The sequence below is a fragment of the Tribolium castaneum genome, chromosome 3 (genome assembly GCF_031307605.1).
Source record: "Tribolium castaneum strain GA2 chromosome 3, icTriCast1.1, whole genome shotgun sequence".
Lineage (NCBI taxonomy): Eukaryota > Metazoa > Arthropoda > Insecta > Coleoptera > Tenebrionidae > Tribolium > Tribolium castaneum.
Window position 1 is genome coordinate 17,770,148 of NC_087396.1, and position 14,226 is coordinate 17,784,373.

The following is a 14,226-nucleotide window of genomic DNA, read 5'->3' on the forward strand; positions in this document are numbered from 1 at the left end:
TGATCTATCGTTATAGATATTTAGATTGAGAATAATCTAAACACAAATGGTCGGTTGCACACAATTATTGCAACGGTTTATAGATGACGATAATTTGTCAAGAGGTTCTCTGTGCAAATAAAACTAATTTCCAATATATTCATTGTGGCATTGCCAAACAAACATGTGCATTATTACTATGACTGAAATAATAATCGTAGCTGTACATAATAATCCTCCAATGTAACAAATACTGACAAGAGTGTTTGGTGAATTCAAAAATGCTGGGAACATTTTTTGTATTTTTTATTTACACATTACTCTTTGTGTAATCCCTCTTTTAAAGACGATGCCATGAGCCGCATCAGCATTTTGATCTCTTTTGAAGCTGTTTTTTGTGTACTTGTAGATATCGGATAATCCATACACAAACTGTACCGAAAAATATTCGGCGTTTTCCCCAAAGAGACGCGCAAAATAAAGAGAATGTAGAACAGAAGTGTTGGTCGTTTTTTTAAACCCAGCAAGTGTTCTCGTGAAAATTGTGAGATTTTCCTCACTTTTTGCCGCTTAAGTACCCGAGTTTGTGTTTCTATCTTGCGAGCGTCTCTAATAGAAAGGCCTTCAATACAATTCGTTAAGTTGAGCACACCTAATGCCAAACTTAAAGTTTCCCGACCGACACGCAGCCTGAAAACTTAATTGCTGAAAAGTTTCGTGTTGATCTTATTAAAAGCAACCCCTGCAGTGTCCTGCAAAAGCCCGCAGGAGTACTTTAAACATTAAGTCGGCATAATTCACGCGCTGACGAAATGTCATAAAACACTGAAGCTAATTAGAAAAATTGGAATTTTCGAGTTTAAACGCGAAGAATTTGGATAATTATTTCGGACGCGGTAATTGCTCAAGAAGAACGAAAAGGAATCCGGTGACCTTATCCGAACTTAAACGAAGGGTGTCTTGAATGACCGGAGGCAGTGATGGCCATTTTCAGCTCCAACGAACACAAGAAGGGACTTAGTTCGACAGAAATACACTACAAATGATAAAACTTGGTTTCCCCACTCGGGAACTGTTTTATTTAATTCATTACGGTATTTTTATCTCCACCAAACGTCGATTCCGAAAGGATACAACCGAAAAAATACGAGAGCCAACTCATAAAATCTCTATTTCTTTCCACTTCTGCTTCGTACTGTGTGCCACAATTCTTACAAATATTAAAATAAGTGGAATCTAATAATGAATTGGTGAGACAAGCTGCAAGTTTGGATGCTTTAGCTGTTTGAGAATTATTGATACGAGAGATTTGCGAGTAAATAACTAATTCGAGCGTTTGCTAAGAATTTATAGTCAGCAGTTTGTATTACGTCTGGTTTGAAATTAGAGGCAAAACTACACTGCGCCTGGCATAAGGCCGGAAACTGTTATTCAGAGGAAGCAAAATTAAGTATAGGTGTAAAGTTAATCCAGATTGATGCCAGCGAAACGATGGACGTGCGATCAGCTAACTGAATTACTGCAGCATTACGGGACTAATTTATCGTTGTGCAGATTTAATGTGCTTTGTTTTCAGGCGCCGATTTCAAGTATAATGGCCGAATTTATGTCTATTTTGTACGCATAATCACGTACAATTAATTGCGACGGGATTTTATCTTATTTTTACTATTTGGGAAAAATTCGCGTGATGTATGGCGACACATTCATTCGCAATGACAGGCGGCATTATTTTTGCCGCTTTTTGTCTAAACGAAGCTCGTTTATTATGAATTTTATGTTTTACGAACTTTTGGATTTGTATTCATCTTTTATCGCGTGCCGACGTTTTATTACCAAATTATTATCTATTACCCCGGTTTATATTATGAGCTAACAAGCTACTTGGCTTATTTTTCGAATATGTTTATGCGCTATAAAGCCGACAAGAAATTCGAAGGTATTTAACCGTTGCGAAATTTTCCAATTACGACGAGCGTAAGTTTTAATTATGTCCCGAGGGGCTCTCGGAATGATGTCGCGAATTCTGAAAATAAAAGCCGCTGACCGGAATTATTGTAAACGAGTATGAATGTTGTTGACAATACACCTTAAAATTAAAAACCGCACCCGGGTTACATTTCACTGCGGTGAACAAATCTGTTTTTGAATTATGGCGCGTTGGTGACATTATTGGTATATTAATAAGGAAATTAAATTAAATTTTGTATAATGTGATAGGGTAATTAAACATGACGGGCAAATTCATTAACGTCGATTTAATTTTAATTTCTGCCATTATTTTACGCTTTGTATCACGTAATTCATATAAATAATTACAATAATATCTGCGTACTTTTCGCAACTAGCTGGAATACCAAGTCGGTAATTCTTCCCGATTCAATCACACTGTCAGAAAGCAAAGCTCGACCATTAATTATTAATTAAACGAGCAATTTTGTCGCCAATGCGTGCAAGTTGAATATTAAACGGGTATCATTCATCACTAGAACAAGGGTTACTTTTAATTTGCGTAATCGGACTTGTTACATCGGTTAACCGCGGCGTAAGGGCTCTTTGAATGCAATTGAGGAGGGTCTCCCATTGATTGATATTGTAACCACATACTACCCCTTTACCTAATTCCAATTCGAGTGCAAAAACACGTGCTGAATGTTCGGTTTTTTATCCAAATTGGGTCGTCTTGTATAATTATAATCATTTCTTCCATTCTCAATAATTGATGACGCTTTTGTCCGGGGAAAAGTCTTACTTGTTAGAGTTAATAAAATATTGAAGATGAACAGTAAATTGATCCGTAACGTTAGAAGTTATGTCGTTTCTGACACGTCTAATAAGATAAAAATGTCACAGAAGAAAGAAACACGAGAATATTTGGTTCAAACGCACAGCGACAAAGAATAAGTAAAATGACGAGGTATTGGGTAACATAATGAGTTGTGAGGTTAGAGCAAGACGACCTGCCCCAACGCAACTTTAGGAAATTTAAGCTTGCTTATGCCAGTTAAAAAATAGATAAATAAATTGAATTTTTATTAATATCAAAACTAGACAGAATAACTGTATTGTTGTTTACTGATTAGGTAAAATCGATGCAATGCATTTTCTGCAGCGGTCTGAATTTCTTGTTGTAAAAATTTTTTTAGCAACTACAATTTTTTATTTTTTTTAATATTGGATAACGCAATATAAAATTCGAATCGGTATTAGTTCTTACAATTAGTGATGTAGATAGAATTTTGTATTTCATATGTGAGCTAAAGCATACAGTATCACGAGTAATATTACATACTTTAATATTTAATTATTTCGTCACCTGCAATTTTCACATTCAAAGTCAAACTGCGGTTATCTTACAATACTTTTGGTTTTTGAATCACGATCATATTTTTTTGTTAAATGTTTAACGGAATTAATAAAACAAAAACATACTAAAAATTGTGATAATAGTAGATATATAAGCCAAAATAATTTAAATACAACTAATTCAACATATGCAGTGAAAAATTAATAAATGCAGTTTTGGTGGATGCGCCGGGATAAATTAAAACTTTAGAATAATACAATTTATTAATAATTGTGTTAAGTGAAATGTTAAATTAAATTAATACATGCCTTTTTGTATTTGAATTTAACAAAATTGGGTAAATGTGTTTTAATTGTTTAATTTTTAATATTGCATCAATTTATTTTAGCTTATTATTTGTATTAATATAAAAAACAAAAATCTTAAACCACGTAAAAGCTAGCAATGCAGTGTTGATAAATCACAACTTCATTAATGTGTTAGTTATATGTATATAACAAATAAATAACTATAAATACAATATTACATTACAATACATACATACATTACAATGAAGTTAAAATTTAACACAATCACAATTATTTACATACATACTCTTGTTGAGAAACGGTGCCCAATTTCGCCAATCGTGTATCGATTCCGCATCGGCTCAATAATGAAGTAAACTAGTGAAAAAAGTCTGTAATAATAAATGACATCAAAGCTTTTTCAAATTGCACAACACTGAAACTAAATAAACAAATATCCGATCAGCAACGTTGAACCCTTATCATAAAACAAGCGCATGCCCAAAACTTCTCAGGGCTTTCAAGCTCCACTATCTGCAGTCGTTTCGCGAAGCTCGTTACCAAGTGACGGTCCGAACCCCAGCAGGACTTTACGCGAGCTTTCCGAAAGCTCCCGGATTCTTTTCAGTGACAGCACAAGTTCCAAGTGCCGGCGAGAAAAATGTGACGTGAAACTTTGTGAAAAGCGTAAAAAATCAGTTGGAGAAACTTTCCTAATAAGTGTCTCGAGTGGTTAATGTCAGGCTGGAACTAATGACTATGGCGATGATTCGAATTGTGATACTGTTCTGCGTTGGCGTTTTGCTTACTCTGGCTCACACCAAAATAGATGCGAAGGAAAAAGAAGGTCAGTTGTGGAAAAATTGCCGCACCAAGATTGACGTTTTTATTAAGTTGTGCTAAAGTAGTTAATTGTATTGAAAAACAAGATTCTTTAAAATGACATAAAAATGTAAGGAGAGTCTAAAATTTGTTAGGAAAGTTTCAATGCAAAATGAGTTTTCCTGCTTCCGTATGCATTATATTTATAACGAAATGCTCTTCAAGCTGTTTGGTATTTTTTGCGGCAAAATTTAGTGAGTTGGCATTTTATTTAAAGTGCTTACGCCAAATAAAAGCTTCAAATTTTAAATAAACAAACAAATGAATATTTATCTAGGGATAACAAGTGTATAATTGCACAGTTTTTATTACATTTTTTAGCAAACCTAAATATTTTTTTAACTTTTTATTTATCGTTTTTGTGAAATTCAAATCAAGATATTAAACTTATTATGTAGATTATGGCGATTTACCGCTCCACAAAAATTGGCAAAAAATTGAAAATCTGGTAATAAACTTGGCGATTTATTTTAGGCTCGATTAGATGGTTAATCGCATCGTAATTTAAACCGACCGCTTTTCAAATTTAATCTCCAATCTTGTAAATCTGGAATTTTGGCGACCATGCAATTTGAGCATTTAGTCAGTTGCGTGCTCTTGCAAGTGTTGTAAAAAGATTATTAGGCTTTGCTCGAAATAACTGGATCTTTTGTGAAAACGAAACAGCTTGAAATATGTATCACATGTGTGTTCGTAAATAATGAAGCGGTACTTATTTGAGTGTTTAATAAATAATTTCGGGGCGCTTCCGACACGAAATACAAACACCATTCATACAATAATACAATATTTTAATTATTGTTCTCCGACCCAAATTAAACCTATGTTAATTTGTGGACCTAGAGTTTGCATGTAAATGAAGGTTAAGGGCCAAATCCGAACAGGCTTATGATATATGTTGGAGTTTCATAACTTGGGAGCTGAAAACTGAACAAACACTGTTTTCACGAAGAACAACACCGAGATTTGCTTGAATCAAAACCTAATCTTATTAAAGCTCATTAAAAAATCGCGAGCTTGGCACATAAATGGTGGAATAGGGACGCAATGTAATTGCCTTTAAGCCATTTAATGGCACGATTGACCACCGGACGTGTTAATTAGTTTATGCAGCGCATTGTCTTTGATGTAATTTTGAGGCAATTATCGTCTGTTTGTGTTAAGGCCGATGTGCCAATAATTGCACAGACGGTGCCAAAAATTAATATTCTGTATTTCCAACGGTGGGATTAGGTCATTATTAATTAAGAGTTCGTTTTTGTGTTTCGTGCGAGATGCACGTTGTCGGAGATCATAAATGTAAGCTGCAACGGGATTTGGAATGAAATACATGGATTATGACAATGTTGGCAGCGCAAACATAAACTGAAGCGCTGAAGACAATACGCTCAGTTAATTAGTACACAAGTGTTATAAGCACTATGTCAATTAAAAGCTCTCGATGTCATAGCGACAGCGAGCTGATCGATGACCGAAATTAACTCAATCTCGCACTTGAGTCAAACACAAGAAAGGCATTGATAGGGGAATTACCCCCAAAGCGAAAACATTTTTCGGATGTTTACCATATAATCGAATCAAAAATATTACAGAGATAAGTAAAGTGCTCATGCATAATAAATAAACGAGGGTCAGGAATACGTTGTGACATTGTACATACTCGTATTTGGTTTTGATGTTTATAGTGTGAGGCAGGAAGTGGCTTCGTGAAAATATTTTACGAGAAATTAAACTGACTTTGCGAAGCTTTCTGAAATACTTGTTGTGAAAGGAGTCCTCTTTTATTTCTTTTGAGTCAATGATAATATGCAGCTTCCTGCTAGAACTATCCAGGTTAATATCTTTGCAATTCATAAACAAACAACATTTTTGAATTGTATCTTAAAAAGGCGAGAAGACGTCTTCACACAAATAAATTTCAAAACAAGTTATAATAAACAAGACGTTCTTGTTTCTTTAGTTCTACTAGCCTTAACAACAAATATTTAGACAAAATCACGTTTATTTTTAATTTTTAATCTGGTTTTATTGCAACAAAACTTTATTCATAATTTGCTTAAATTCTTACTTCTCTAAATATTACTTAAAACTGTTTTTTGTCTAATTCTCAATCAGAACCTCTAATTTGTTGGAATGTCAAAACATTTACTACGTCTTAAATTATTTAAAAATAGCAAAAGGTAGGGCTATTCCAATAAAGGCGAAATTATTTTGTGGTACTGTAGAAGATATTCTATGGTACAAGTTGTCAAATAAACTGTTTTTGGTTGTTTTGGGGCAGGAATGTAATTAAACTGTTCGTGCCATGTTATCTTCAAGCAAGACCTATCAATATTGCAGCCTGATGATGATTTAATTAAAATCGAAACGTAGCTAAAATATAAAGTTTAATTACATCCCTGCTCTAAACAAACAAAAACAATTTGATGTATGTATGTATGACGTATATCTGAGATTCTCGAAAACGAGTAATAAAAAGCTCGTAAGAAACAAATAGATCATTCATTAAAATTATTTCAAAAGTACGACTGATGCCAAGGAGCAAATGGTACGGGGAGCTTGTCTTCAAGGAGTCCGGGGCAGTGTGAATTCATAGCAAGGAGAGTAACAAGCAACAAATATAATTTGCAAAGATGTTTTTTACCACCCTCTGAAAAATTATATTACCACTCTGAAAATTTATATTGTAATGGTATATTATTTAAAAAAAAAATATGTAAATCTTATATTATGTTATGTCTTGGGCCAGCAAATAGCACTGATTAAAATATTATTGTGTCTTTTTGGTACACAATGAAGAGTTATCTTAGAAATCTTCTTCAGGGGTCACTGAAAGTTTTAAAAAATAAAATAGAACATATTTGGAACAATAGAAGGCCAGGATTATGTGTTACAAAACAACCGTATTTTTTCAAAATATACTCGTACTATTTTTTTTTTAAATAATCATTCACTAGCTTGACTTGCATTTTTTTCCAAAAATGTATTTGTCCAAACATTTAATTGTTATTCACGGCACCAGACGTGCTCGTCAAGAGCATTGTAAAATAGTGACTGTATTTAAACAACAATGAGCAACACATAGTATACAAAAAAATACAAACAGATGTTCAGTATTAAATTATCTATAGTAAGAGATATAATCAATGCAAATTTTACAAACAATTATATTAGAAAAAATGTACTTACCAATTTGGGCACAGGCTTATATTGTTCAAAACACTGCGAATATGGTTCAAGACACAAAAAAAATTGAACCAAGTTGAAGAAAACTAAGTATCTCAAATAAAAAAAATCATATTTTCTCTATCGTCAACCGTTTAGGTTTAAATAGCTTTTAAGTGTTTAGCTATTACTTTACTCATCTGCCGGTTAAAATGAAATGAATCAGTCGCTTTAGTACCTTAGAACTAAACTGTTAAAGGGAGTAAGTAATATGGTCTGTGAAGTTTTTGAAAAAAAAATTATTACTTCTTATTTCGCCGCACTACATTTTTGAGTACAGAAAGTTCAATTATTTTATTTGAAATTTCACCTTCGACCTAAATACTTCTCCGCAGTCAGTACTACATAAAAAATTCTATTAAGGTTTTCACGTGGTATAAAAAACTGAAAAAAATTAAGTAAGTAAAAAATTAAATGAAAAAGGAATGTAGTTTTTTGTTTAAAAAATTAACGCGTTTTGCATCGTTGATTGTGTCGAAGAAAAATCCTTTTCCATGAAACCATTTGTGAAGATGCTAATTTGGCGTGCCAAAACCTGTTGTGACAATACTAATTTGGCTTGATTAGGGTAATTTCGTGTTGACAATCTTTGAAGGTCTACAATTTTCGTCAGCATTATCGATTCTCCATTATGAGTTGTTTCCTCTTGGGATAAAACATTTTGCCCTCTCAACTAAGTTCGGTTGCTTATTACATGTTTGTCGAAACTAAAACGTGAATTATTTCGTAAACTCATTTAAAAGCTGTCGTTACATCCAACGTCAGTCTTACAGGAAGGAAATGACTGAGTGATATAACGGCGACGCCTCGAGTCAGCTCTAATTAACATTAGATCCACTTATTATTGTATCTCATATCCATTTGGCAGCAATAACGAGTTGCTATTTGAATTTGGGGCAAAAATCGAACACTTTAACAAACACCGCAATTAAGGGTACATCGTTAGCAAGATTTAAGCGTCCTCGTTTCCCTTATCTTCTCCATCATAGAAAAACACAGATAGCGGCCGAAAATCGTTAGAATGCAAATGAGTGATAAATTAATTAAGTAACTTTTGAGTATCACGCATAGAGGAACGCCGCCACTGGCTAATACAGAATGAAGGAATACAATCCTCACGCGATTTCCCCTGGAGGAAAAGCATTAGCACCCCTAACACAATATTACACCTAACCGCTCTGCTTACAAACCACAGCACGCTGCCTCTACGACAAAGACCGCAAAGTCTTCGATTAAAGTGTCAGTTTTAAACTTACTTCCGCTGTAATCATTTTCCTATTGCTTCACACTCTCGTATAAGCAAACTGAAGGCGTGTAAAATTTTGAAAGCAATCACTTCTTACAAGACATATTTTCCGGAAAATGTCTTGATGGGGGTTTCGTAAGAAATAAATAGACTGCTGTTTAACAAAAAACGAAACTGCGCTCAAAGATTGAAACTTATAAATTGGAAGCAGCTTTATATTACTTCATATGAAATGGACTGCCATTCAAGTTAAACTACAATAACAGGAATATCAAGGAAGCAAGCTTTTAGATGTCATCTTGCAGCAAAACTAATTCTTTTGTACTCTTTGTGACGGATATATGCAGTTCGGATATAAAACGTTATTAATGCAATGCAATTTATACTTGCGCTACTGCTAACAAACAAAAGCAAGATTTTATTGTACACGAAATGATCAAAATTTTATTTTACTTTTCAATGATACAACGAATCCCTTTTTAACGTTGCTTAATTTTTGAGACGAAATTGCGTTTGTAAACCGCTTTGCATTCTGGTTGAGTTATTTCAGTTGAGTTTTCTAATAACTGCACTATGCATTCAAAATTATTTATCACGTATTCAAATGCATGCATTCCAGTTTGTTTGTTCAAGTCCCAATTAATTGTTATAGACTTGTGGACTATAGAGTATTTAGTTTGAGTTAAAACTGTTTTGAAACTGGATTAGAATAATTCGATAAAAACAAAGCGCGAGTAGCAAAGCTCGGAAAAACAACAATTGTTGGTTTGGCTTTAATATTATATTTGGGTTGGTTAACCGAATGCTAGCTCCATAAGGGTGGGTTATGGCATTAAAGTTTCATTAAGAGAATAATTTCTGTTCGTGTCAGTTTCTAATCCAATTTGCTTCACTATAAATCCGTTGAGTCGGTAATAAAAATTTATACCCGGCCATTTCCATTGATGCACAATAAGTATAATTACCGTTGGTGTGATACCATCTTTAAAGTGAAAAAATATCGAATGCATGTGAGATCTGATAAGGTTATTAATAAATGAAATTATAGACTTTTAGTCCCGGTCTATAATTTCGCACTTTCAGATTTATTCAGGACGAGGATCGATTTATTTTGGGAGAAAAATTGTGCAGTGTTGAGTTAAACTGTCGACTCAAGTAACACGTAAATCCTGGTACGCAAAGAATGAAATGCCTTGTTGAAATTTAATAAACGCAAACCGTGTAACGCAATGAAGTGTGTTAACGTTACCTCATTCCAAACCCCACGCTTGAAGGGTTCTCGAAGCTCGCTCCTGCGACGCAAACCTGCAATTTCAAAACGTCTGAATCTTTAAAACCTGCTCCACTATACATTCAAAAATCAAGTTCCAGCATTGAAAAAGCGGCTCAAATTGCGCCAAATAAATCACATAAATTACGTCCTTTTTCTCGATTTTTAACGAATGGCGATTAGGTATTCCTGCGAATGTCTTTCCTTCAATCTTCGGGACGCAACTAATTCCAGGTCCCTGCTGGGCACGTGTAGAATTTCGATGCGGTCAAGGCGACCCAAATTTACGCATTTCCATCCACTTTTACCAACTAATTTTCCCTACTAATTCGGAATGATTTAATAAACCGACTTCTACTCGATAATTAACAACTTTGACCCAACTAATTCATTACATTTCAAACTTTCGGAAAGAAGACTCCGGTTCACATGTGAACGTACAAGTTATGAGGAAATTATTATTTGAGGAACGCAACAGGTTTCGGAAGTGAGTGATAAGGACGGGTAAATTGACGGCTGATGGAAGAAAAATGCAAATAAAAGAAATTTGGCGTCTGCATCGGGTTAATTCGGGATTTATTGCCTCTGGAAAACACAAAAGTCAGCAGATTTGGGGACAAAATCGAATTCTATTTTTGTACTGTGTATTTGCTGATGGCAATATTAATTTTATTGTCGCTAGTGTGCAAACACAAAAATGCTTTTATCCAATTGCAAAAAATGTAACAAATTTGGACTAAAGTTGATTAAAGTAAAAATTTAATTACATTGTACCCAATTAATTTTGATTAAATCAAAAACTGGTGGCATGATTTTGTGCTGTAGTGTAGTAATAAGGTTTTGGTCACTTTGCAGCTAAATTACTTCATTAAAAAAATACGAAAAATGTTAAAACATTCTAACACTGTTTTTTGTAATGCTTCACTACAGTTTCTAAGCATAAATAAATTCATAAAAGTTATAGCGTTCAGGAATGAAGTAACAATTGATAGCTATCTCACACATAATTCCATCTATTGACACATACTTCCTGATTCAGTGTTTGTCCAATAAAATAAGTCACTAAACCAGCAATTTACCAAATCGTATTGATGATCTATAATCAGTGGTGCCAACTACCGCCGGTTAAATAGGAACAGAAAAAAGTAACCACGAATAAAGTTTTTTGTTTCGTTTTGCTGAAACCACGACTAATTAATTATCCAAAATGATTTAAAACGTTCGTCCGTGTCTCTTGGTAGTTTGTTTCGACGTGTCGCTTTAATGTGTCGTGGTCACAATTTCGCGACGGGGTGTCGTGCATACCATTTTTAGAATGGACAATAATTAAGTTTTATAAATTGTACAGAAAAATTTATGATAGCTCGCATACATCACGGCAATTTGTAGCAAAAAGAAGACTGTAAAAGTGACAAGTATTGCGAAATATTGCCTCGTCTATAATAAAAAAATGGATTTTTAACTGTTGTTAACAGTTGACACGGTTCGAGGCCCGATTTAGCTTGACCTGAAACCTTTAGTAGGTAATCGCTACTGCTTTCTCGATAGCTGGTTATTTATTTATACAGTTTTGTAATTATTTAAAAATTTCGTGACTAGGCTCGTGCTGAATGCGCCTAGTTGTTTATTGTGCAAAGTTCCAATTCGAGATTTTATTGAAAAACAGGGGCATACCGTGTGATCAGTTACAAAACATACTCCCATACAAAATATAATTATTATTTTTTTTTAAATACGGACTGTTTATAATGAGTGTAGGATCTCAGGTGGCTCTGAAATTTGAATTTGCCGCATTCAATTATTTTATTTCTATAAAATTTTTGAAAAGTACCAACTTTTTTCATATACTAACATTGTTTGTTAGAAGAAGCGGCAAACTTTTAACTTAACTTGTAGACAGACAGTATGCTCACCGTTTCTAAAAATATTTTTTTCTACTTCGGTTTCGTACTGAGGTCATTATGATACGCAATTTGCGTATCGTAATACCCAAGTGAGTGCTATAATAATTACACTAAAAACCATGGTAATTTACTTGGATACTGCTGACAATCAAGTTTTTTGACAATTATCTGAGAGAACTGTCAGTGACAATCGGCACTTGTTTCAAGTGTATAATTTAATTAAATTAATTAAATACGAACCTTTAGAAGCGTTTGTACTATCCCTGATATGTAGTTTTTGCGAACACTTTTAGAGTAATATATCTACAAACATGACTTCAAAAGCTAGTGTAAGTAAGTAATTTGAGATCTCATTATCCTTAGGCCATTTTTCAAATTCCACGTATTTGCCACAAAAGCCGTATTTGTTAAAGGGTACATTGCAAAACGTCTTGGACGTGTTCAGAATACATTTGTATGAATAAACTAATGACGGTCCAATTAATTTCGAAATTAATTTTTTAATACAAGTGCAAAGTAGAAAAAATACTGTATGATATCTCGTTTATAAGGCATTTTGTCAAACTTGCTTTATTATGGCACTCCTCGCTGCGCTCGTCGTGCTCTAAATGCGTGCGTGCGTCAAAATGCGTCGTATAAAACTCGTAGTCCAAAATAGTCACATTTTGTATATATTTTGTGTACGTTGAAACCGATCACCCAGTAGGTATTTGAATATTTAATAAACGCCTCTGAATAAAAATGCTGACATTTTAACGAACAATCTGTAAGCAAAAATTGTTAAAAATGAGAACACTTTTAATTAAAATCTGAAAAAATAAATGAGGCTGCTTATTAGAACCGATTTTATTCCTTGTCATAGTTCAATTAAAACATGAAATTAGCTTATACTAATTAACTTTAGCACTGGTTTTTAGGCAAATTTGCCAAACTTTTTAAATTAAAAATCACCTAATTAAAGAGGGAAAAAATCGGACTTTAATTAGGTTTGTGTTTGTGAAGACCATTGGAGCAAATTTAACTTGTATTTTTAGTTTTAATCAAGCCGGGATAGATTGCCAAAGTTTACGATATAAAATGTTTAAATTTTTAATTAAGCGAAATCATTATTCAAGACTAACATTGTATGCGGTTTTTCCAACTCCCCTCTAAAAATTTCGTCGAGTTCTTTTAATCTTGAAACTTTTGAAATATCCTTGCATTTATTAAACCCGTCTTTCCACTCTCCGTAATATTCCTTCTGAATTTTTCGGAAGATAATGTCCTCATTATACGCCCGAGCGAACTATTGAATTATCAAGCAAATCAATGAAACACTGTGCGGGATGTTTCGAACATAGTTCTCGACTTTTTGATTCCCTCGTTCCTTTGCTGTTGCAACTTGGAATTGTTGGATGTTTATTGACTGGAAACTGTTCGCAAAGCCCTTGTAACTCCGATGCAATAGCCGGTGTTGTGTTTCGTCTCGAATTCCCGATATTAAATTTGAGTTTATGCTTTTCTGTCGTATGGAAGGAAATTATTGCTATTGAACATTCCTCAGCAGAACGATTCGTCATGCATAAAATTTCGCAGCGAATTGACTACAGAAGCGGGATACAAACTTGTCCTGGTATTGTACCACCCACACGGAAATGAACTCACAATTTCCACAATTTGCCATTATGGGCTGTTTCCCACTCTTCTTGGGGAACGATTCAACAAACATGGAATTTTTCTCTTTTACATATATTATTCCGGCATTATTAAATATTCATGTAACTTCAATGATAATCATGCTCTTATGTCCCTAATAGGCGTAATGTTTTCTCGCTCTAACTTCGAAATGCGTTCATTTGATGGGAAAAAACAATAATGAACATATTTTTTATTAATGTCGTGCGTGTTTAATGCCCTGTTATTTTCTGAAGCATGCATAATCACCTGGACTGTACCGACATTTTGTGAATTTATTGCTCCGAAAAGAGCTGGTGCCCCTATTAGAATTTTTGTCAAATTTATGGCACTTTGAGTGTACTTTATAAGATTTACTGACGCATATTCACACCTTAAGTATTTGTATTTATTTTCATTTCTGCGATCTAATCGCGCAAACTATAAAAAAGCAATTCTCTTTTCATTGCAAA

The 14,226-nt window shown here is 33.8% G+C and overlaps 1 protein-coding gene across 3 annotated transcripts in view; it reads left to right on the forward strand.

Moving 5' to 3' along the window:
* Positions 1-4,090: 4,090 nt before the first annotated feature.
* side-II (sidestep II) overlaps positions 4,091-14,226 on the forward strand; it is a 142,605-nt gene continuing 132,469 nt past the window's right edge. For all 3 annotated transcript variants that reach the window (XR_010333309.1, XM_015982027.2, XM_064355350.1), the window contains exon 1: positions 4,091-4,420. Coding sequence is in view for 2 of the 3 variants with exons in the window: in XM_015982027.2 (XP_015837513.1) it covers positions 4,327-4,420 (94 nt within the window). In the remaining variant the exon portion in view is untranslated. The remainder of the gene's footprint in view (positions 4,421-14,226) is intronic.